Here is a 20,909-nt window from a genome sequence, read left to right on the forward strand (position 1 = left end):
AACAAAATGCCAAACCACACTCGTGGCCCTTGCACTCACCGCCACAGAGGGATGCAAAAGGTGCAAATTTATATTATTCCCTCCTCTGCATTCCTCTCTCCTCTCAGTCGCATTGGCTCCGCTCCTCTTCGCGGGTGAGAAAGAGAGAGGCACATGTGCCATTTTATGGTACACATAAAGAAAACGGGTCTCGTTCCCCATCATTTTGTTTTGTTTTGTTTGGTTTGGTTTTCGAGGAGGAGGGAGATCCCTCATTTCGCCAATGCTCTTGTTTACATCCACTGGGAAGCAAAATTTTCTCCACCCAATCAGTAATGCCAAAGCTACAGCATTGCCGACGCCAGAAAGAGTCACAGCAACTATCTTTAAGCAGATGCCTTGGCGTGATTCTCCGGCACACCGCTGTTTGTGTTGCCGGCTGCAACACCGTTCGACTTGGGTGACGCAGGACGGTTGGTAAGGTTTCCCATCACAATGAGGCCCTCTGTGTTAAGCTTCGCACGAATCCGGTTGAAGGCCTCCACAATGCCCCGGTTTTCGTTTCTCACCTGCATAGTGAGAAGCTTCATCCGCTGCATGTCGCGTTCCAACGCCTCCAACTCTGCCTTTAACCGCACTGCACGAGCCACTGGGCTGCGTGTCTCCTCCCTCCCTTCATCCTCATCCGCCGCAGCAGGCATCACCACTTTGGTCAGCATGACCTCCTCGTAGATGGCAATTTCCTCCTCAAGCAAGCGCATCGCCCGCGGCATCGATCGTCCCTTTGAAAGCTGCCCTGAAAGAAAGTCCAGCTCCGAGTGATACGTCTCGTACCGGTATGCGACACGAATATCCGAAACACGACTCTTTCGTACATCGTTGCCTAGTGCCGAGTTCAGGTGATACAACTTACCGAGGGCGTTTTCCTTCCAGGTGGGCGGGAATCCACTCTTTTTCACGCTATTCCGCGCAATCTCAGACAGGTCATTGAATTCAAACTGCCATATTTTTGCAGCGATGGAGTACTCCTCAATCAGCGGTTCCCGAGTGAAGTGAAAGTAGAGCGGTTCATTGGTCGCAAGGCTAACGTTAAGACCGCGGCGAAAGAAGAGTGGAAACGGATTGGACAGGTAGGCGGAGGCGGCCGCGGTGTTACTCAGCGGTGACATTGCCACCCCCAGCTGCGTTATATAATACATGTACTCAAGAACTGGTTTTTGGCTGAGGGTGACACCGTGGTTGATGCCGTTGGCAAGCAGAAATCCACCAATGAGGTGCTCTACCCCGCCTAACTCACCACACTGCGGTCGAAACGAAAAAGTTCCCAAACCGCGGGAGGCGCGAAACTCATTGAGGGTGGTAATGTTTGCCCAGTAGTAGTAGAGGTAGAGGTTGTACGGCGGATTAAGGTCGTTGTCCCAGTCGTGCGGGTAGGTCCCGGTGAGTGGGAGATCTATCTTCGACTCATCTCCCACACAGTCCATCCCCGACACATGCGTGAGAAAGTAGTGAAGCTTGGTGTCCTGAGCCGGGTGCAGGCTGATCTCCCACAACGGCTGGAACATGTTATCGATGTACTCGCCAAAGTTCCGCACCACACCCTCTTGTCGGAGGCGGCGGTACTGCCGTGGCAAATTAATCATCCACCGATTATGTGAGCTTGCCATGCCGTAACGGTCAAACCACTGCGCCAACTTCCACCATTCATCTTTTGAGGCCCCTTTAATTACAAGCCGATTCTCAGAAAAGCTAAAGGCGTCCTCCTGGTACAACTCCAAGGTGCGCTTAGTCAGCTCCGCAAAGTAACGGCCCTTCATAAAGTTGTCCACCTCCAGAAACGTGTTTCGAATACGCGGGTTGGAACTGATGAGGTGATTCAGCTCATCGACGGTAATACGGGTGGCGTTGATCTGGCAGCGCTCCAGTACTTGCCGCAGGGTGACAGGCTGGTTGTCCTCCTCAAAGACCACATCGTGGCCGTGGTGGAGCGCCTTTTCAACAAAAAACTCCAACAGTGTACGGGCATTCATACCGGCTGCAGTCTGCACATTCGTGTCAACCTTGTGTGCCGTGAAGAAGTCGCGGTTGTTCCACTCCTTCTCCGTCTTCGCCCCTGCCTCCTTGGAAATGTTTAGCGAGAGGTGCAACAAGAACTTCCGCTCAAGCAGCTGAAGTCGCTGGTCAGCAAGGACCTGCAGGCCGCGGTGGCTCATTACCGCCTCTCGCACGGCTGCCACGTCGCCAATAAACTCCCGCACTGACGGAATAAACGTCGGCCACGGCGGGGACTTGCCGGTGCGGGAAAGCAGAAACACGCCGTAGTAGTTGTTATACTCCCACTTGGACTCGTCAAACTTGGAGTCGCTGAAGACGTCCTCCACCTTCACATCGACATCGATGACGTGGGATTTGACGTACTTTGTGCGCAGGGAGATGACCTCCCGCAGCAGCTCCACGGCGTCGATGGCGGGCGCCTGGATTTGGCCCCCAACAATGTCTATTCGCGGGTACACAATCCGCCAATCCGTGTAGTTGAGACGCCGGCCCCCACACGAATGGTGACACTCCTCCACAGACAGCCGGGCTGGGTTTCTCGTGGAGATGAAGGAAAGAGAGAGAGGCTGCTCACCTTCCTTGCAAACCTGCGAGAGGACGAGGTTCAGTATCGTCTCCTCGTGGAGAAGACACTCGCTGCGAAACTCCAGACGAGCGTCACAGACGCCGGAGCGGCGAATATCGTTTCCCTGATTCATGGCACCCTGAAACTCGTCTCCCAGCCACCGTCGCTTCATCTTCAGTGGAAAGTTACTATTCAGCACGCTGTTACGGGCAATCTCACAGAGGTCCATTGGCAGCAGTGAGTGCAGCTTCATCAAGGTGGCGTACTCCTCCACTAAGGGGGAGGCGGAGTGGTGAAAGTACAACGGGTCTGAGGTTGTGACAGACACCAGCAGCCCCTGCGACAGGTAACGCACAAAAGGGTGATCAAAGTAGGACATACCAAGTGTATTGTCCCGCAACGGCGACATAACAACACCGATGCGGCAGTACATAAAGAGATACTGCATGATCCAGCTCTTTTCTAGAGAAGTGGCGTGGTATACAACATCTGCCAGGAGAAAACTCGAGACCAACTGATCATACGCAGGCGCCACCTCAAAGACGGAGGGAGAAAAATTCAGGGTGTTCAGACCGAGACGTGTGCGGAGGGCGTTAAGTGAGGCCAGATTCGCCCAAATATAATAAAAGAAGTAGTGATCGTTTACCATGTCGCCGTATTTAATCTCATCGGGGTCTACAGCATGGGATAGAAAGTTTTGAGTGTGAAAGACATGCTCAGGGCGAATGCTGATCCCACCTGTCTTGCGTAGTAAGGCGGCCACATCCGCCCATGCAGCATCCATGGGGTAGAGGGTTGCCATAAACATGGGATAAAAGATGTGACGCAACTGGTCGCCGAGGGTGACGCACGTGACAGGTTGCTCATTGGGTCCACACAGCGGTGCGGAGCGTGGAATGCACAATGTCCACATGTTAAGCTCAAAGGAGTTAAAACCCTGTCGCCGAACCCATGCCGCAAGTTTTTGCAATTCCTCGGCATTTTGGCCGTATAGCGGGAAGAGTATTTCAGTCGCCACCACATGCCGTTCTTTAAACTCTCGTTTCTCTAACTCAGGACGGATGAGGGCACCGAGGAGGTCTCCCTCCTTGGGTCCACTTGTAGAGAATATTGCCTGCAGTAGATGCGCACCAAATTTTCCGGAGGGATTGAGGTTTGTATCTAGCACGTTGTACTGCTGAAGCTTCTTCCTGTGCTGCACTGGCTGCAGCCCAAGCCCCTGACCGGTTATCTCGCTTGGATCCGTCACACCGCAGCTTTCCAAGTACTCCATGAGATGCACAACCCTTCCTTGTTCGTCGTAGAACAACGGCGTCCGTGGCTGCTCCACCGCCGTTGTGATGATGAAGTCAAGCAGCGTCGGGGCCGTCACGGAGGTCGGCAGATGCACGGCGTTGTCGACACGTGTACAGACGGCGTACACGCCACCCCCAAGCATGTCCTTGTTGTAGCTCAGCTCCACTCCACCATTCAATAAAAAGTACAGCTGTGACTTTTCAGCAATTGTGGTGAGCCGCGTCCTCGCGGTGGAAAGACAAGGGCCCGATTCAATGGCGCTGAATACCGCCTTGACATCACGCATGTATGTCTCCCATGGCACTATTTTCGTTTTCATCCCGTTAAAACGGTACACACCGCCGTCAAACTTCAGCACACATCCATCGCCATGGTGCTGGCCCTGCAACTGCGCAAAAAATTCCGACGCATCCGTCTCAAAAGGATGCTCCAACTCACCCTTGTCACAATCCTTGTAAGCCTGCCGCGAGCAAATAATGTTTGCAATCATCTCAGCGCACTTGAGAAAGTCTCTGTCACCGTCGTCACCGTCAATGCTCAGCTTGTGGACCTTCTTGATGGAGTTGCCACGGCCAGCATTCTTGTTGTTGTTGGCAGTTATGTTGGGGTCAGCAGTGGCGGCGGTGTTATTGTTGGTGTTGCTGTTGGGGTCGTACAGACGGGCGCGTGACAGCTGGCACGTAATGAGGTCAGTGCCTGCTTCCTCCGTTGTTGCAGGGGCCGGTCGGCCGACCTCCGACCCAGAAGAAGTGAGTGCGCTGTTAACCATGCAAGAAGAAAAAAAAAAACAGCTAACGAAGTGGCGCGCGGGCGCTGCACATGCGCAGGGAGGCAACAAAGGAAAAAAGAAGAAAATTGAAAGGAATAAGGGGCATTCACTCAAACGGCGCAAATGCGTTCACCCGCACAGCTACCACCTAGAGGAGAATCAGGAAAAAGTACGCACAAAACGAGGCGTAGGGGGAGGAACATCATCTAAAAGAGCCCAAACACGCAATCATTGGAGGGGAGAAGGGGAAGGAAAAAAACTAATAATAAAAAAAAGGGGGAAGAAAGGGCACCAATGCCCCAATTCCATTCTCGCTGGTGTTCTTCCGGTCAGTCGTTTTTCACATCTGGTGTTTCTTGTTTTTTTGCGGCGTTGCGCCGCCGCTTTCGGGCCGCAATGGTCAGGCGCACTCCAAGAATTGTCATGACTGCCACAGGCAGCAGGATCGAGAAATGAATCACCAGCGCCTGGTCCAACGGAATGTACAGTTGGGGCAGAAGAAGTGGGTGAAACTGCAGGTCGTCCGCAGCCCGCGCAAATTGTATGAAATCCCCGGCTTCAATCAACGCCTGCAGTCGATGGACCGTCTCAGCCACGTCTAACGGTGCTGGCATGTCTGGGTGGGTGGCGACAGAGCGCTCAAGCTGCCGCAGGGCTCGCAGAGCGTAGATGCAACTGTGCACCTTACGCTTCAACGTCCACCGCTGCACCTCGGCCGTGTCACGAAAGCTAGACAGTTTCAACCAACGGGACATCAACGTTGCAACGGCGGCTGGCACTTCCCGCGACAACCACGTCGAAGATGCGTTTTCCGGAATGGTGCAGTACGCCCGCCCCTCATCAAAAGATAGACATTCCACGTGTGAAGTACCGGCAGCCGAGGTCGCTCGGCGGAAGAAACTTATACCGTACATCACCACCTCTCCACGCAAATCCGCTGTGCAAACGTGTTTGGCAACCCCCAAGCCTAGCTGTTGAGTTGTTGCATCAAGGACGAGAGAGGCACTGTCGCCCTGTCCACTGCCATTCCCCAACCGTTTTGTAGCCACACGCACCATGCGCTGAATTAACCGCGGCCCACGCGGCCCTGATGCCGCGGCAGTAGTGGCGTCTAAGCCCCGACTAATTGCCTCTTCAATGCGATCGAGCGCGTCGTGCACCGGCAACGACCAAGGCTCGCGCTCAACCCATACCGCCACGCCAAACTGTGAGGGCACAGGATGAAGCAGCGGCTCCGTCGCGGGACGCTCAAATACGTCGCCCAACGAGCAGCACTGTGTCTCCATCGAGTTGATAAGCTCTGGCAGTAACAACTCGGTGCGGTCCTCGCAAAGTGCCTTATAGTGCAGACCGAGGGCGACAAGCAGGATAGCAATGCACGCTGCTGCCCAGGGCGTGTCCACGCGAAGACGCCAGTCTCCTTCTCCCTTCGTACTTTTCCGCCCCTCGCCGCTCCTTCTCTCTGTGCTTTTTGCCGGTGTCGTTCCCTGCATATTCCTCATTTACCCCTTGCTTGCGTCTCTTTTAGTTCCTTCCCAAGCTACTGATGGCCGTCACGCAGCAAATACGGAGGAAGACAAACAGCGAGAAAAAATGGACAAAAGTAAAAAAAAAAACACAAGAGAAAAAGGGGTGCTATATGTATATATATAGATATACATATATATAGAGCCACGCATCGAATATATTGACTTTCTTCACATGTTGAAAAGGTCACTATTCTCACTTCCTGGAGGCATAGGCGGGGAAGCAGTAATAAAGATAGTCGATAAAAAAAAGTATATATATATATATATATTGGCGGCAGTGAACTGCAAAGAATAATAATAAGAGGAGCGGTAAGCAGAAACGGGGACACCTTCAATTGTCACTGTGGTGTCTAAAGAAAGAAGAAAATGGTACAGTCAAACTCGTACAGAGAAATACCTCGTATATAAATGGGTACAAATACATAAATATCATGACACCATGCGTTGTGGACACATTAAACACAAAAAAAAAAACTTACCGCAGTGGCACCGACAAAAACACGGTGATGCACCTACTCTCGCCTTCTACCTTTTCCGCCTCCTCGTGTGCGTCTGTACATGCCTGCTGCTCTGGTTTTTGAATTTCACTTGACTGAAGTGTTCATTTTGTTCTTTACAGCTGCCACCGTTTTGCACCCTTCCTTGGGTGTCCTGCTTGTGTGCTCGCTCAGATGGTGGCTCTCTCCTGTTCCGCCACCTCCGCCCACTGCGAGAGAATCCCCTGAATCTCCGACGAGAGCGCAGAAAGGTAACTGTCTCCCACCTCGGCATCAAACATGCGTCTGACCGGCACCTCCACGCCGCTGCTGTTCTGCTCCGTCCTAGTGACATTGTCCCTCGCCTTCCGCTTGCTGCTACTACGGTGAGAGGTGTCCTGCTGGTGTTGCGAATAGTGGCGGCAGGGATCTTGCTGAAGAAGAATGCTACCAGCGTCACGGTCGCGAACCTCATCATCGCCATCGTCGTCCTCCTCGCTTCCCAATGGGTGACGGCGAGGTTGACTCGGGTAGGCATCTGACGCGGGGGGGAATGTGATCTGGCCGTAGCCCTTCTGCAGTGCCATCATTTGGCTGTTGCGGGAGATGCGTGGGCGAAAGGTACACTCCAAGACCTCATCCGTACGCAACCTGCGCTGGAGCGCTGCCAGACGCCGCATCCGCTCTGACTCTTTGCGCTGCAACCGTGAACAGAAAATGTCAGGGTGAAACCTAATGTTGCGCCTCCGCTGCTGCGAGTTCGCCTCCAGCTGGTCGTTGCCCTCGGCATCCCTGAGCCCCTGCTTTCTCGTGGTGCGCTCTGGCAATTCACCCTTCGCACGGGCAATGGCGCGCTCCATGATGATTTTGCTGCTTCGCGGGTTTGTCACCGGCCGGAAGGTAAGCTCCTCCTGATTGCCCAAAGCCTCCAGTGCGCGCAGCTCCCGGCGACGACGGTGCTCCTCGCTCATGGCATAGAGTTCCTCAAAGACGCTGCTACTGGGATCGCGGTGGACAGCGGCAAACTGTCCACCCCGGTTCGGGAGGCACCGATTGCCGCTACTACCGCTATCGCTCCTCTGCTTATAGGAAGACAGACTGCTTTGGCTCTCACTTGACCAATACTCGGACTCATTTGTGATGGGGTGATACAGCTCCTGAGCCTCTTTCTCAAGCCGCGTCATCATCATAATGCGCTGCGAAATCGCCCGCACAACCACATCCTCATAGAGCCGCTCAAAGACGGCGCCGTCACAAGCAACACCACTGTGCACGGAAGACGCATCCGACTGCGTTTTAGACTTACATGGCGTCAGCTCCCGGTCCGGCTTCTGCAGCTTCTTCATGTAAGCACGAAAACGTTCATACCATCCTTTTATGGGGCCCTTGTAATGACGCTCCTTTTCCAAGTACGCAATGATGCGGAGACTGTGTTCCCGTGGCATGTCCTCAAAGAGGTCCAAGCGCTCGTCGCTCAACAATCTTTCCTTCTTTTTCTCAAAATGCATGGCACTCGTATTCCTGTGCTGCTCTTGGCTCAGCAGGAACTCCCCAAAGTTCGCGTACTTCCCCAACTGTTTGGCGTAACTTGACACCTCGGGAGAAAACGTGCACTCCTTCGCATCGGGGTCCTCGACCTCGCCTTCTTTGTCTCTTGCCGCCTTGGCGCGTTCAAGCCGCGTTTTTGCCTCCTCGTAAAGGCGGTTGAATACGGTAAACCCCTTATCCTCGTCCTCGTCCTCGCCCTCGCCCTCCTCACCGTTCATTACAATAGCGTAGCTAGGTGTTTCAATCACAGAAACCTCGGGGTTAAAACGCGGCTTCATCTCGGTGCTGCGTTCCCGCCCACTTCTTCCCTTCAAGGCAGAATGCATTGACATTGTTGGGCTCTTTGCGTCGAGCCGCGTTGCACTCTCCTCCTCCAGCTGCTGATATCCCTTCTGTGGCTTTACTGCTGCATCGTCCGCGGGTTTGTCACCAGTTGCCGCTGCGGGGCTTGGTAGTGGCTCACTCCCATCCGCCGCCCCCTTCGCCGTGAGGGAAGCCAATGAGCTCATTCTGCAGGGTCACCACTTTCAATGGCACTGCTGCTTCTGCAACGGACACCCCACTCAGTAGGTGTGCACACAATAGTCTTTGTGTGTGTGTGTGTGTGTGGCAGAATAAATAAATAAAAAAGAACGTCAACAACACATTGCAAGAGGGATGGGGGGAGGGGCAGGGAATAAGAGACGCATTGCCGATGCACCCGAAGACGTGCAAGCAAACCAACAAACGGAGGGGAGAGTCCAACACAAACACGCCCAACATAATAACAGGCACATAAAAAGCCGGTGCAACGCCGTTGGGATAAACCCTGCAAGACAGATGCAGGTGGGGCAACCCCTCACCTCAACCCCCTACTAGGGCAGGCTTAACGTGTCCACCTGTTTCGGGAGTACAGATGCATGCTCCCCTGCATGTATGCATGCGTAAGTGTTTGCGTTGTCGTTGTTATTTTTCCCGTCTTTTTCGTCGACCTACTTCTTCATTAGACCAGTGGACCCGTCGCCTCCTCGCTCTTCTCGTTCCATTGTTTAATCGACTCCTTTAGCGTACGGCATTGACCGCAGTGGCCTCGTCACGTGGTGACGCGACCTCACCATGCCCCGCCACGACGCAGCAGCGTCCGTAGGCGCCGTCGTGGGTAAGGCAGTCGCAGCGTCTGCTGTGCGCCAGAAGGCCACAAGACTGTCCTCACCACCAGTGATGAGGCGGTCCCCGATGCCAATGGCAATACGGCAGATCTCCTTGTGTACAGGTGCCAACTGCACGACGTCGCGCGTGTCCCAATTCATGAGAAAAAGTGGCCCGGCGTTCCCTTCCTCATCTCTCACCCCGCGCACGAGATGGATCTGCCCGTTGAGAACGCACATGTCCACAAGGTACGTTGCGTGATCAGGGCGTGGGTAGCGCACCTCCCGCTCCTGCAGGTCAAAGGGGCAGAGGTAGGCGTTTTCGCAGGAGCCAACGAGTCCCAAGGCGCCATGTTCAGGAAACGCCGTCATCTTCGTCACTACCTCCCCGCAGGAGATCGCCTGCAGAAGCATGTTGTTTTCCTTCACCGCTGCGGAGGAATCAATAAAGTTGATCATTTGGTCCTCCCCCGCAGAGCAGTACACCGTGTCGTCAAGAAAACGGAGCCGAGTGATCTCGTCCAGGTGCATATTTGCTATAACGTGCGCCGTTTGCCACATGCGCGTGTCCACGATGTGGGTGTCGCCGTCCACAGCAACGCCAAGAAACTGACCATTGGGTGTCACTCCTACTGTACCGCCCGTCGCCCCAGCCCCGCAGAACTCGCTCAGGAAGTGTGCAGGATTCACTTGCCGCAGGTCCGTGATCATCACCCCCGTGTCCTCCTGCGAGGAGTACAGAACCGTCGGCTGCGACGCAGATGACGTCACGTCTTTGATGGCGCAGGTGTGTCCTAGAAGCGTAAAGAGAAACCCCGCAGTTTGGGCGTCGTAGCACCGGATGGAGTGGTCGGAGACGGAGAGGCATAAGGAGGAGCCGCCATTGCAGAGGCAGCCGTCAAGGACGTAGGCGCCATCCTCGTCGGACGTCCTAACGGTGTGGAGGAGTTGCATCTTCCGCGTTACCGCCGCAGCAACAAAAGCAGAGTGGACGGTGTCGCCTTTTTTTTTGTTTGTGCATGTGTGCGCAAAGGCATCCCCCACCCCGCAGACAGAAGGGCAGGACGAAAAGCCCAAAAAAAAACCACAAAGAAAAAAAAAACAAGTGAGGGAGAGCGCAGACAAACAGCAGGCAAGCCCCATAACCCACACGGGCTGCATCTGACGTGACACACCCGCGGGGGCATTTCAGCGGGATGAACGGCCCGGACGCCGCACCAGCGACGAGAAAACAAAGTGCAACACGTTCACCGCCTTGCAAAAACCCAAAAGAGAGCAACAACACTGTCGAAAGAATAACACCCACACAAAACAAAAGCAAAAACACCAAGGAGAGACGCAAACTCCATCAGGTTTTAGCAGCACACACACACAGTCGCCGTTCTGTGTGCGTATTGCCATGCGTCAGCCAAATTCACTCTAAAAGTACTATACACATCCCCTCTCTTCCCATCTCCCAGCATACCCCCCTAGTGCACTCCTGCCCCGTCCCCCCATCAAACCCACCCCCAACCCAACTGCCCCTACACACCCTATAGCATCGTCAATCTGCGCTACATATTGAACTCATTTAAACACGACTGAAGGAGTGCCAACCTCGTCTGGCAAAAGTCAACGTTGTTGTCGTGGTGCTCTAAGCACTCATGCACGTATCGGCTAAACACTTGACAGGGGTTTTTGGTGTTCCACGGGAGTTGCGGTTCCGGTTCGTTGGCGCCAAAGAACGGGGTCAGCCACAAACGACTCAACTCCTTAAACGCCACAGCCCTCTTTGATTCCCCAATGTCCGACACGTGAGTGCGGGCGTGTGCGTGTCGCTCCGGGTGTTCGCCTAACCCCCCAGCACCACTATGAGCAGACGTCGGCTCGCCGGTCGCCATGGCGTCCTACCCACAACTCCAACGCAATCTAAAGTAAAGCGGGAGGGAGCGGCGTACGCCCTCACCCGATCCGCACAGTACACGTCCAGCGACTACCTACACGCAAACGCACACAAGCAAAAAGAAGAAGAGACAGTTGTAAAAGTTCATGCAGAGAAAGAAACAAAACAAAGAACAAAGGAAAAATACATATATATATGCATGCACGCCCCAGACATGTGAAGAGGCCTCTCGTGAGAGATAGAAAGCAAACAGAGAACAAAACAAAATAAAATAAAAAGAGGGGGAGGCACAGAGCAATTCAAGAAGAACAATAAAATAAAACACCAAAAACGAATTAAAATAAAATAAAAATGGTAGTAACAATGTTTTCTATCAGCGTTTCCTCAAGCATGCACACAAGGAAAGCAAAAACAAAAATAAAAAAGGACCCGCAACTCCCTCACACCTCACAAACATTTTCGTCCGGCATGAAAGTCGAGCCTGCTTTCATCGGTTAACCAAAGCTGGCAAAGGATGTTGACCAGATAAAAAAAAAATTATGATGTGAAGGAAAATTTCATGGGGTAGCCACATTGGGTGTAACCCGTTTTGGTTTGCCTCCGTTGCACTGGAGCAAGGCGTGCCCTTCCACAGGTGACTCACGCCGCCTCTTTGTCACATCCCCATTAGAGCTGCATGTTGTCGTTGTAGTTGTGGTTGGAGTAGCAGCAGCTGTGTTGACTGCTCCAATGACCCGCTCCCGCCACACATCAAAGCATCCCTCGAGGAGGGGCAGCCCAAAACCGGCATCCCGCACAATGTCAGGCGTCGCAAGCAGCGTCGTAAAAAAGCCCTGTTTTGCCTTAATTACTAACTCACTAATCAGCCTTTGCTGAAGAATGCTCTCCTTCTTTATCACCGCTTCAGCCCACTGCAGGTAAACCTCGGTGAAGTTCCTATTACGCTCAAGCGGGTGCCGTCGCTTCACGGTGGCGTGAATATCGTGCGGCCAAGAGTGCGAGCATTGACGCCGCCACCGCGACGGCCCCCCTTGCAGGGCAACTGGCATCCCATCGCCTTCCCCGCAGATGAGGTCGCCACCACCGCGCATAAAAACGCCATGTCGTCGTTTTGGATCTGGCACATGCACAGTGTGCGAGCCAAGCGGATGCTCCGTTAGCCGCAGTCTAAGCACATGTCCAAGTAGACTGGCGTCCAACAGGCTACAGTCGTCTAGAATACGGTAGAGGTAGTTTTCTCCCGAGACAACAAACGGAAATGGGAAGGAAAGTTGCTCACGCCAGTCAAAAATGGCCTCCACAATAAGTAAGGTCACGCGATGATGCTCCTCAAGCGCTGCCATGAAGGAATCGGGAGGCAGCGGTGGACACAGCAGCGTGCCGTTTGCCTGGTACAGTGCACAAACACGCAGCATGTCCTCTACAAGATCGTCGCGGCGCTGGCACAACTGAAGCACACGCACAGTGGCGGTACGGTGTTCCTCAAGATGTCGGCAGAGACTCGCGAGTAGAAAGCAGCGCCCCTCCAACTCGTGCTGCAGCTTGTCACTCACTGCATCCCCGTCGCATGCCGACAGTGACTCCCGCAATGGAGACACAAAGCATACCTCGTAGAACTTCCTATCAGAGGCAGGAATACGAAGTTCCTTTACCGCATCCTCATAGGTCACTAACAGGCGCCGCAGCTCCTGGAGGCCTTCGCCTCCAACAAACGATGAAGTCTGCGACGACGTCATGATGAGATAATACCTCTACCTCTAAATTGCAGTCTCCCCCTCCCCCCCCTCCTTCCCCCTCTCAACGCGCTTCCACCGACTCCACTACCCGCTTCTTCCTCCTCACTCTGCTTCCTCGTTGACGCGCCCGTTTCCTTGGTCCACACGCCGACCTTTATACTTTGCAGAAATTTCTGCCTCCAATCGCACCTCACGCAACAAAAATCGATGTAGTGCTGCTTCGTTTATCTACTGCACAAGGGAGAAAAACGGAGTACAAAAAAAATTAGGCAGAGGCTGGGAATCACTTCGAAGTCACAGTAAGCTGACATAGCGACAGACACACACATACACACATAAACAAGGTACGGGAAAATAAGGTGTACTCTGGTAGAAAAGGAAATAAAAACAAAAAAGTGGAAGAGGTGAGGTGATTACGAAAACGCATGGCATACGTAACCTTGACTCAGTAAGTGGGCGAGTGTAAGCACCATGCGGTACAATAAAGGAAAGAAGAAGGCATGATACAATCAACTCAAGATTGTCTTCGTGTTATTGTTATTGTAGCGAACAAAGTCTTTAGCTGACTTGTCTTCTATAGGTCTATACACCCCTGGCTCTCCCTTCCATATCCCCATTTCTCGGTTTTCGTTGGCTGATGTTTGCTTCAACCTTCATTTTCTCCGCTTCGCTCACACACAGATACACTCTATCTATCTGTGCGTGTGTGTGCAGAGGGAAGGGGGCAAAGACTCTAACTCTCGTAAAATCTCACTTCTTCACGCTTGAACGTAGACTGCCACGGTGACGGTTAGTGTGACTGCCGATGCACACGTCTTGATGCTCTGGGAAATCGTGAATGCGAAAGGACATGTTGCAGCCCGGGCACGGGACAATGGACTCCTTCACGCTCCGGTAGCATGCCCTGGCAAACGCGCCCTTCTCCTCATCTGAGGCCATGAACGCCGGAATAGGCAGTACGGGCAAACTCATGATAAAACGCATCGAATTAAGTCCGTAGCGTGTGTAGAGAGCTTCTGTGCGAGTCTTACAGAAATCCAAGTGCAGACGGTATGTGGAGAGTGGCTGCGCCTCACCACAGTAGTAGCAGGGAAGCACGCGGCGAGTCTGAACGAGAATGCCCTGCAGTACAGCTGCCACGGTAGCGATGCACGCGGCTTTGTCGTCGACCGTCAACCCACTGCCACGCTCCGACAAAATACCGGTTGCACCCCGCAGCGGCATGTTGGAAACCGCGGTTTGCACAACACGCATCGGTTCCGTCATCCTCCCGCAATCATCTTCCACGTGCACGTGTGAGTCCTCAGCCACGTCATCTGGGGGGTTCGCCGGTGCGGTGGGCTGCTGCTGTACCACCACCGACTCGGCGAAGGGTTCCACAGTTCGCCTACACGCGGATACATTTTCCTTCGCTTGACGGCCAAAACGCTTGAGTATCGGCGTCATTTCAGTGATAGAGTGCAAAGAGTCAGAGATCGCAAATGAGGGCTCCTCTTTATCGTCCACAGCCACCAGCTCTACTGCCGGCACTCGTCGCTGTGACTGGCTCGAGGGCGCTGCTCTACTTTCCACAAATTTTCTAAAAACTCCCCCCGTTTTGCGTGCAGACGCGACCCCCACCCTTACCCCTTGCTGCTGCAGTAGGCGTTTGTCCTCCTCCGTCTCAATCTCCAATGTGGAGGCGTCAGGGCAGTGCGGCGTCTCAGAAACAGAAGACACTGAAGGTGAGGCAAAAAGATGCGTCGAGTCCCCATGTTGACTCGTGGCAACCGTCTCTCCCCCCGCCTTTGCACCACCATAGGCGTCATTTACGCCATAAGATGCGTTCTCCTCGTGCATCAGGGAGGGACTCATGGTGTTGGGGACATGATCGGAGACCGGCTCCCGCAGTGATCGAAACGATGAGGTTGCGGTCGAGACGTAAACGCTCCCCTCTGTTGGCTCATGGCGGCATGCAAGTTGTGTGTGATGCAAGGCCTGCAATGTATCACGCGGGGACAGTTGCGACGTTGCTGGAGATAAATGTCGGGGCGTCGTTAACGGCGACAGCCTTTTGTCGGTGAGACCAGATGTCTTTCTCTGTTGCAGAGACGCTTGACCCCGTCCTTGCAGAGTGTTTGGCGTGGAATTTACTTTTGGGCGTTTCTTCGCTGCGGAACTTGCGGTGTTATCCGCAAGAGCCCGCCACGACCTTGTCCACTTGCAGGAACCCTTGGAGGGGCCAGAGGGCACGCCGACGACAGAAGTGGCCGTGGTTGTAGTCGTAATGGTGCTAGTGGTGAAGGCGAGAGGTGCAGCGGCAGCGTCAGGGGGTGTGAGAGTCGCTGCCTTGGGGGTGTGTCTCTCCGTCACCGACATCTCGTTCACGCTTTGGCGCTCGCTCAGAGCACTGCCGTCAGCCTGCGCCGCCCCGTCGCGCTCAGTGGGTTGCTGCTCGCACTGGCTCCTCCGACGCTCCACCATAAGCCGATAGTCCGCCATGACCGCGGCACGCCGTGTGTGGCTCTCCATCATCTGTTGGTAGTCCACTCTGGTGGCGCTGGCGCTGCTTTGCCGGTCCAGGCTGTCGTCATGCAGGAACATCAGTGCTTGCCCCAGCTCATTTGCGACGAGGAGCGCTCTCTGGTCGCCCATGTCCGCTGACAGCGACGTCATCGAGCGTATATCCCCAGGCAAAGCCAAACCCAATCAACACGTCGAACGAAATCTGCAGAGTCCCCCTGCTGAGGCTGTCAAGCCGTGAAACTTCTATCCCGTCCTTCGCAGCTTCCCTGCAACCCACCCAGTAAGTAGCACAAACCGCCACAAAAAAAAAAAGATGAGAACTGAAGGAGACGCTTCTACAAGACATGCACGCCAATAAAGGGTACATAAATATCACTCGCAAGGCCCTCAGATGCAAGGCCCCGCCACCACGCCACCACGAGAGAGAGAGATAAAGAGATCAAGTGACCTTGGATAAATGTATTCATGCCATCTGCTACCGCCCTCACTCGGGGCAGCTGCAACACTCATTTTGCATGATATCTACTACTCCCGTCCTCAATCGCTTCACACTTGTACCACTAGCTACTCTCAAAATACAGATACTTCGAAATGCGGAAGAACACAGCAACAAAAAAAAAAACGTTCCCCCAACACCCCATCCCATCCCCTTATTCTTCTTCTCACACACACACACCCCTCACCCCTTTACCGCCGCCGCCGCCGCCGCCATCATCGCTCCTACGTCTACTACTGCTACCATGACTAGAACAACAACCCACCACCACCAAAGGGCCGCCGATCATCCACTCTTACTGGAATCGTTGCACGTTGTAAAAGTGAAAGCCACTCTGATGCGGGATCTTTCCCATGATGCAGTCCCATTCCCACCTCAGCATCGACGCCTTACTGCGCGAGTTCCGCTCTGCCGCGAAGAGCGCACCCTTCAGATTGTCGTCAAAAGAAGCGCACCACTTCTCAAAGTGTGGGTCCACATCGCGATCAAAAACGGCAAGAAAGCTGCAAATAGAAAACAAGAAAACGCAACCAAAGATCACGCTCGTTAGGAGACTAAGATGTGGCGAAACATCCATGTCTCCAAAGCGGTCAGATATCTCTCCCGTCCCGGCGTACATCGGGTGGTGCGACGACCAACGATGCAGCTTTGCGTCGTCGTATCACATCACCTCTGGGTGTGTCCAGTGGTCGTACACCTGCGACACGTCAGGATGAAACATGGGGTTGGAAAGGGTGTACGTCGACCACGGGGAGCCGTTGTTGCAACGGAGAAAATAAAAGCACGCGTTCTCGCGCAGGTAGTTCTGCGTTTGGCGCACCATCATGTCGCACACAGCGGGATCTGTGACGTAGCGGTACATCTCAAATCGCCGACGCACCACCTTGTAGGCAAGATTAAATTTGTGTGCGTTCAGCTGGACGAGCCACATTTGCAGTTCCTTCAGTGCTTATCGGTAAAGTCGGGAAACACGCTGCTTGTGGGTGAGCCGTGGGTCGTCAATGATGGGGTCCAAGTGGCGGACGCAGCCAGTGAAGTCGTGGACGTACGCGTCGGACTTCTTCTCGTAGCGTGGGTTGTCTAGGATGCGCCAGCCCTCGTAGTTCTGCAGCAGTGGCTCGTGGAGGTGCCACTCACGGTACTCCACCATGCCAGCGCTAAGCACGAGACAACTACGGCGCATCATTCTTCTGCGCCTCTGTCTTTGTGTTGTTGTTGTTTTTCTTCGCATATGCGAGGCGCTGACGCCACTCTCCTCTACACAGTAATTCTTGCCGCCCCGCCGTCCTCCTTAGTACAGAGCCACAGACTCGGCCACTCACCTGCGGCCCGCGCCCCAAAAGGACTTGGAGTATGAGCTCGAAAACAATAAAAATAATACGCGCTGGCGCCACACACCAGGGAACTGCTACTCCCACTAGAGCCGGGCACACAACACAAGAGGGAGAGGGGGTAAAGCAGCCGTGACGGCAGAAACCGCAGTTGCAAAGTGTCGTCAAGGGCAGTTCTCGTCCAGTGTGAAGAAGCACTCCCCCAAGGCCGGGGAAGGACTCTCAAGGGTCATTTCACGCACAGAGAGATACGAACACAGACGGGTGTCCAGGCAGAGGAGAAACAGTCCACCAACCCCCATGGAAAAGAAGTGGCCACGTCCCTCCCATTTACGCTGCACTCCCTCCCGCTCTCTACTCACTTCTACTCTCCTCTTACACTCCCCACCACAGCTCATCCACGCTCATCGTGCGGATCCGCAACACACACACACAGTATATATATATATATGGATACATGTCGAAGCCGCCTTCCACTGAAAGCTGTCAGGTCTCACTGCACGGAGTACCACTAGAAGCATGCACATAAACGTTCCCCCATCCACCCTCCTAACCCATGATTCCTTAAGCCCGCACTTCTTTCTCCTTTCCACGTTGCCTAACGCATCCATACTTTTATTCCCCCCCCCCTCCCTCCCTGCACACTTTAACACCACACCAGAAGTCCGCTAGCAACTACCCTGCTCACATCCCCGTCACAACACCACACCATCACTCTGCTACCTGTCACCACAGGACCCCAACCTGCATGCAGATAAACGCAACCTTCCTTTTCCGCACGGTCCTCCATGTTCTCCGCTCCAAGGATGCCTACCCACGTACATCTAAAGGAAAAGGACCCAACGACTGCTCTCAAACGCTCCCACACAATGAAAACAGAAGCAAGAGCACGCCCCCTGCCCCCCTATTTGCATTCATCTTATGCACCACTTCCCTCCTTCCTTCCGCAATGTGGAAGTCCTACAAGTACTTCTTCTCGTAGTACTCCTGTCCTGTCACCCGCTTCCAGTGACGCTCGGCCCAGTGCCAGTCCACCACGTCAAAGTACTTGGCAAGGAATGCGGCGCGGCTATTCTCATAGCCCACGTAGTAGGTATGCTCCCAGACATCGACGCACAACAGTGGCACCACATGTGTGTTGGTCAGTGGACACCCTGCGTTGGGTAGTGAAATAATATCAAACTGACCCAAACGGGTGTCTTACACCCAATACACCCAGCCACTACCAAACAGACTCGTTGCGGCGTTCGTGAAAATCCTCTGGAACGCTTATACCGAGTCGTATTGTTTCTCCACAGCCGCCGTCAAGTCTGGTGGAATGTTGCTGCCGTAGGGTTGAATGCACTTCCAGAAGAAGCAGTGATTGTAGTGCTGGGCGGCGTTGTTGTACACACCGGATAGCATCACGTCATAGTGCGTGCGCCGGATGATATCATCCAAGTTGGACCCGCACAGCGACGTGCCCTCAATGAACTGGTTCAACTTTTCTGCGTAGGCACGGTGATGCCGGCCGTAGTGCAGGCGAATCTGATACGAGGAAAAGAGCGGTAAACAGCCCTTGTATCACGGGAACTCTAACGTTGGGAGGTAAAAAAAAATCCCTGGAATGAAGGTAGTTTTCTGCCCGGCGTATGTTAATCATTCACGCGCCAATACGTGTCGCTGTACTTCTTCACATAATAGTACAGGAGCCTTACCGGAGCGGTTGCGAAACTCGTTGTACTGATCCATAAACTTGAAGCGGCCCAACTCAATATCCGACTTCGGGGTGTGCATCACGAGACCACCTCTGAGAGACGCTTGCAGGGCCGCGGTTGCTGCAGCCGCAGCCGCGACCGCAGGGACGGTGCCCGTTGAAAAGGCCGAACGATGCATTCGTCAGCGCGACCCGAGCGAGAGAGAGGCGGAGCAAAAAAAAAACACGGAGGAACCACAACGCAAACAAAACAAAACAGCCAGAAATCTAAACGGCAAACGAACAGCTCCGTGCAAAACAAAAAAAAAAAAAATATGTGGGGGAGTTGACCACCACCCCCCCCACCTTTTTTTTTTCCGTGTGGAAAGGCGCAACTACAACCGAAGAGACATAAGACATCGGCAGAGTGAGAGAGGGGCACTTCAGACCCTGTTGGGGAGTCAGTTAGCCTCGATAAAAGGAGAGAAAGAGAGAGGGCAAAACAAAAAGGGAATGGGTGGGCCGTCAGTCACCACCTGCCCCTGCCCGATTACTTCCACTGCTGTTCCTCCTCCTCCTCCAGCTGTCGCACTTCACGTTTGATGGCCTCCAGCAGTGGCGTAACTGCTCGCGTCTGATCACTCAATTCACGTGAGAATTGAGCAAGTCGTTGCACCTCACGCTCCGTCAAGGCTGTGAAGCGCCGCAACTCGGCGCTTTCCGCATCCATCCACTCCGCCTCCGTCCCGAGATGTTGCTGCTTCCTTAGACGCTGCAGGTTCCTTTTTTGCGTTGCCACCTCACGCTGCAAGTGACAAGGCCGCAGCGATGAGGACCCCGAAGGCTCCCCTACCGTGTCCTCTGCTGCTTCCATCTCACCCCCTGCGACCTCCTCCACCAGTCGCTGGTACTGCTGCTGCTGCGCCGCCCTTCGCTGGCAAACAGACTTTAACTCGGCCTTCATGCGGTCCACCTCGTCTTCCCGCAGCTTCAGAAACTCCTTCAGGCGCGCCTCCTCACGCAACGCGTCCTCTAACTCCCGCTCCTCACGCTGCAGTTCATCCTGCAATGATTCTTCAACCGCCTCCTCGTGCCGCAGATCTGTCAGTACCTCCGCATGCTCCTCGCGAAGCTTCCCCAGTCGTTTACTCAACGACTCAAACACCTCCAGCTCCTCCTGCCGCTCCTGCCGTAGTGTTACCAATCGGGCCTGAAGTTGATGCAATTCCGCCGTTTTTTCCTCCTGCTTTCGCAGCTCCTCCGATACAACAACTTCAAAGCTCTGCTTTGCGTCCTGCAGCCGTTTTTGCTCCTCCTGTAGAGCCGCTGCCTCCGCCTCTGTCGGTCCCCGCATGATTGTGATCTCACTCTCGAGCTGTGCCTTCTCCCGCTCCAGCTCCGTCACAAGTTGCATCAGCGCCTCCTCCTCCGCCTGCCACTGCTTCGCCTGCGCCTTCCGTTCATCCCCCAGGCTCTGTAGACTCTTCAGTTTGCTCAAGGTAGCCTCCTCCGCGGAGGTCTGCCGTTGCTGCGGCTTGGCAAGCTCCTTTGCGAGGTTCCAGACCGAGACGCGTGTCTGTGCATTGGTGTAGTAAGTCCTGCCGGACTTTGGGTCTTTCTTCTCGCGCCATGCACCGCTCTCCAGCGCAGCCCGCACCGCCTCCTCCTGCATCCGCAGCAATACACTCCCAACCACCCACACCCACACCCACACAGACGCGTGCAGACAGATAGAGAGAGAGACTGAAGCAGCTGGAAATTAAAAAAAAAAAAACGAAGATGCATCCGGCGCAGCAAATGGCATTAAACAGCAAACTACACACACATTGAAGGGGATGGCGACACGCCTCCAGAGAAGGCACCCGCCATATACAAGGAGCAAGCTTAAAGAGCACAGAGAAAACAAAAAAAAAAACTTAATTCGAAAACAACTTATTCGA

General features: G+C 54.0%; 10 protein-coding genes and 1 pseudogene across 10 annotated transcripts, besides 10 other annotated features; 1 reads left to right on the top strand and 10 right to left on the bottom strand.

Annotated features, from left to right (window-relative positions):
- Positions 1 to 203: 203 nt before the first annotated feature.
- Positions 204 to 232: a microsatellite.
- Positions 233 to 365: 133 nt separating this feature from the next.
- TraAM80_04730 (adenosine monophosphate deaminase-like protein) lies at positions 366 to 4,664 on the bottom strand (the record flags this gene model as incomplete). The annotated part of the gene is made up of 1 exon (XM_029381646.1): positions 366 to 4,664. One exon carries the CDS (start codon positions 4,662 to 4,664, stop codon positions 366 to 368), a length of 4,299 nt encoding a protein of 1,432 aa, XP_029238473.1.
- A 329-nt stretch (positions 4,665 to 4,993) lies between these two features.
- TraAM80_04731 (GPI transamidase component Tta1) lies at positions 4,994 to 6,157 on the bottom strand (the record flags this gene model as incomplete). The annotated part of the gene is made up of 1 exon (XM_029381647.1): positions 4,994 to 6,157. One exon carries the CDS (start codon positions 6,155 to 6,157, stop codon positions 4,994 to 4,996), a length of 1,164 nt encoding a protein of 387 aa, XP_029238474.1.
- A 143-nt stretch (positions 6,158 to 6,300) lies between these two features.
- Positions 6,301 to 6,332: a microsatellite.
- A 111-nt stretch (positions 6,333 to 6,443) lies between these two features.
- Positions 6,444 to 6,462: a microsatellite.
- Positions 6,463 to 6,860: 398 nt separating this feature from the next.
- TraAM80_04732 (uncharacterized protein) lies at positions 6,861 to 8,726 on the bottom strand (the record flags this gene model as incomplete). The annotated part of the gene is made up of 1 exon (XM_029381648.1): positions 6,861 to 8,726. The coding sequence occupies one exon, from the start codon at positions 8,724 to 8,726 to the stop codon at positions 6,861 to 6,863; it is 1,866 nt and encodes a 621-aa protein (XP_029238475.1).
- Positions 8,727 to 8,806: 80 nt separating this feature from the next.
- Positions 8,807 to 8,826: a microsatellite.
- A 419-nt stretch (positions 8,827 to 9,245) lies between these two features.
- TraAM80_04733 (uncharacterized protein) lies at positions 9,246 to 10,298 on the bottom strand (the record flags this gene model as incomplete). Its single annotated transcript, XM_029381649.1, has 1 exon — positions 9,246 to 10,298. The coding sequence occupies one exon, from the start codon at positions 10,296 to 10,298 to the stop codon at positions 9,246 to 9,248; it is 1,053 nt and encodes a 350-aa protein (XP_029238476.1).
- Positions 10,299 to 10,419: 121 nt separating this feature from the next.
- Positions 10,420 to 10,449: a sequence feature (A-rich).
- Positions 10,450 to 10,634: 185 nt separating this feature from the next.
- Positions 10,635 to 10,670: a sequence feature (A-rich).
- A 227-nt stretch (positions 10,671 to 10,897) lies between these two features.
- On the bottom strand, positions 10,898 to 11,224 carry TraAM80_04734 (uncharacterized protein; the record flags this gene model as incomplete). Its single annotated transcript, XM_029381650.1, has 1 exon — positions 10,898 to 11,224. The coding sequence occupies one exon, from the start codon at positions 11,222 to 11,224 to the stop codon at positions 10,898 to 10,900; it is 327 nt and encodes a 108-aa protein (XP_029238477.1).
- Positions 11,225 to 11,468: 244 nt separating this feature from the next.
- Positions 11,469 to 11,577: a sequence feature (A-rich).
- A 206-nt stretch (positions 11,578 to 11,783) lies between these two features.
- On the bottom strand, positions 11,784 to 12,962 carry TraAM80_04735 (uncharacterized protein; the record flags this gene model as incomplete). The annotated part of the gene is made up of 1 exon (XM_029381651.1): positions 11,784 to 12,962. The coding sequence occupies one exon, from the start codon at positions 12,960 to 12,962 to the stop codon at positions 11,784 to 11,786; it is 1,179 nt and encodes a 392-aa protein (XP_029238478.1).
- Positions 12,963 to 12,995: 33 nt separating this feature from the next.
- Positions 12,996 to 13,079: a microsatellite.
- A 633-nt stretch (positions 13,080 to 13,712) lies between these two features.
- On the bottom strand, positions 13,713 to 15,617 carry TraAM80_04736 (dentin sialophosphoprotein precursor; the record flags this gene model as incomplete). The annotated part of the gene is made up of 1 exon (XM_029381652.1): positions 13,713 to 15,617. The coding sequence occupies one exon, from the start codon at positions 15,615 to 15,617 to the stop codon at positions 13,713 to 13,715; it is 1,905 nt and encodes a 634-aa protein (XP_029238479.1).
- Positions 15,618 to 16,157: 540 nt separating this feature from the next.
- Positions 16,158 to 16,177: a microsatellite.
- An 81-nt stretch (positions 16,178 to 16,258) lies between these two features.
- TraAM80_04737 (uncharacterized protein) lies at positions 16,259 to 16,582 on the bottom strand (the record flags this gene model as incomplete). Its single annotated transcript, XM_029381653.1, has 1 exon — positions 16,259 to 16,582. The coding sequence occupies one exon, from the start codon at positions 16,580 to 16,582 to the stop codon at positions 16,259 to 16,261; it is 324 nt and encodes a 107-aa protein (XP_029238480.1).
- Positions 16,583 to 16,603: 21 nt separating this feature from the next.
- On the top strand, positions 16,604 to 17,047 carry TraAM80_04738 (uncharacterized protein; the record flags this gene model as incomplete). The annotated part of the gene is made up of 1 exon (XM_029381654.1): positions 16,604 to 17,047. One exon carries the CDS (start codon positions 16,604 to 16,606, stop codon positions 17,045 to 17,047), a length of 444 nt encoding a protein of 147 aa, XP_029238481.1.
- A 1,212-nt stretch (positions 17,048 to 18,259) lies between these two features.
- Positions 18,260 to 19,169, bottom strand: TraAM80_04739 (superoxide dismutase; annotated as a pseudogene).
- A 115-nt stretch (positions 19,170 to 19,284) lies between these two features.
- Positions 19,285 to 19,303: a microsatellite.
- Positions 19,304 to 19,519: 216 nt separating this feature from the next.
- TraAM80_04740 (uncharacterized protein) lies at positions 19,520 to 20,641 on the bottom strand (the record flags this gene model as incomplete). The annotated part of the gene is made up of 1 exon (XM_029381655.1): positions 19,520 to 20,641. One exon carries the CDS (start codon positions 20,639 to 20,641, stop codon positions 19,520 to 19,522), a length of 1,122 nt encoding a protein of 373 aa, XP_029238482.1.
- Positions 20,642 to 20,909: the final 268 nt, after the last annotated feature.

This window comes from Trypanosoma rangeli (genome assembly GCF_003719475.1).
Source record: "Trypanosoma rangeli strain AM80 chromosome Unknown Tra_15.4_contig_00142, whole genome shotgun sequence".
NCBI classification, from domain to species: domain Eukaryota; phylum Euglenozoa; class Kinetoplastea; order Trypanosomatida; family Trypanosomatidae; genus Trypanosoma; species Trypanosoma rangeli.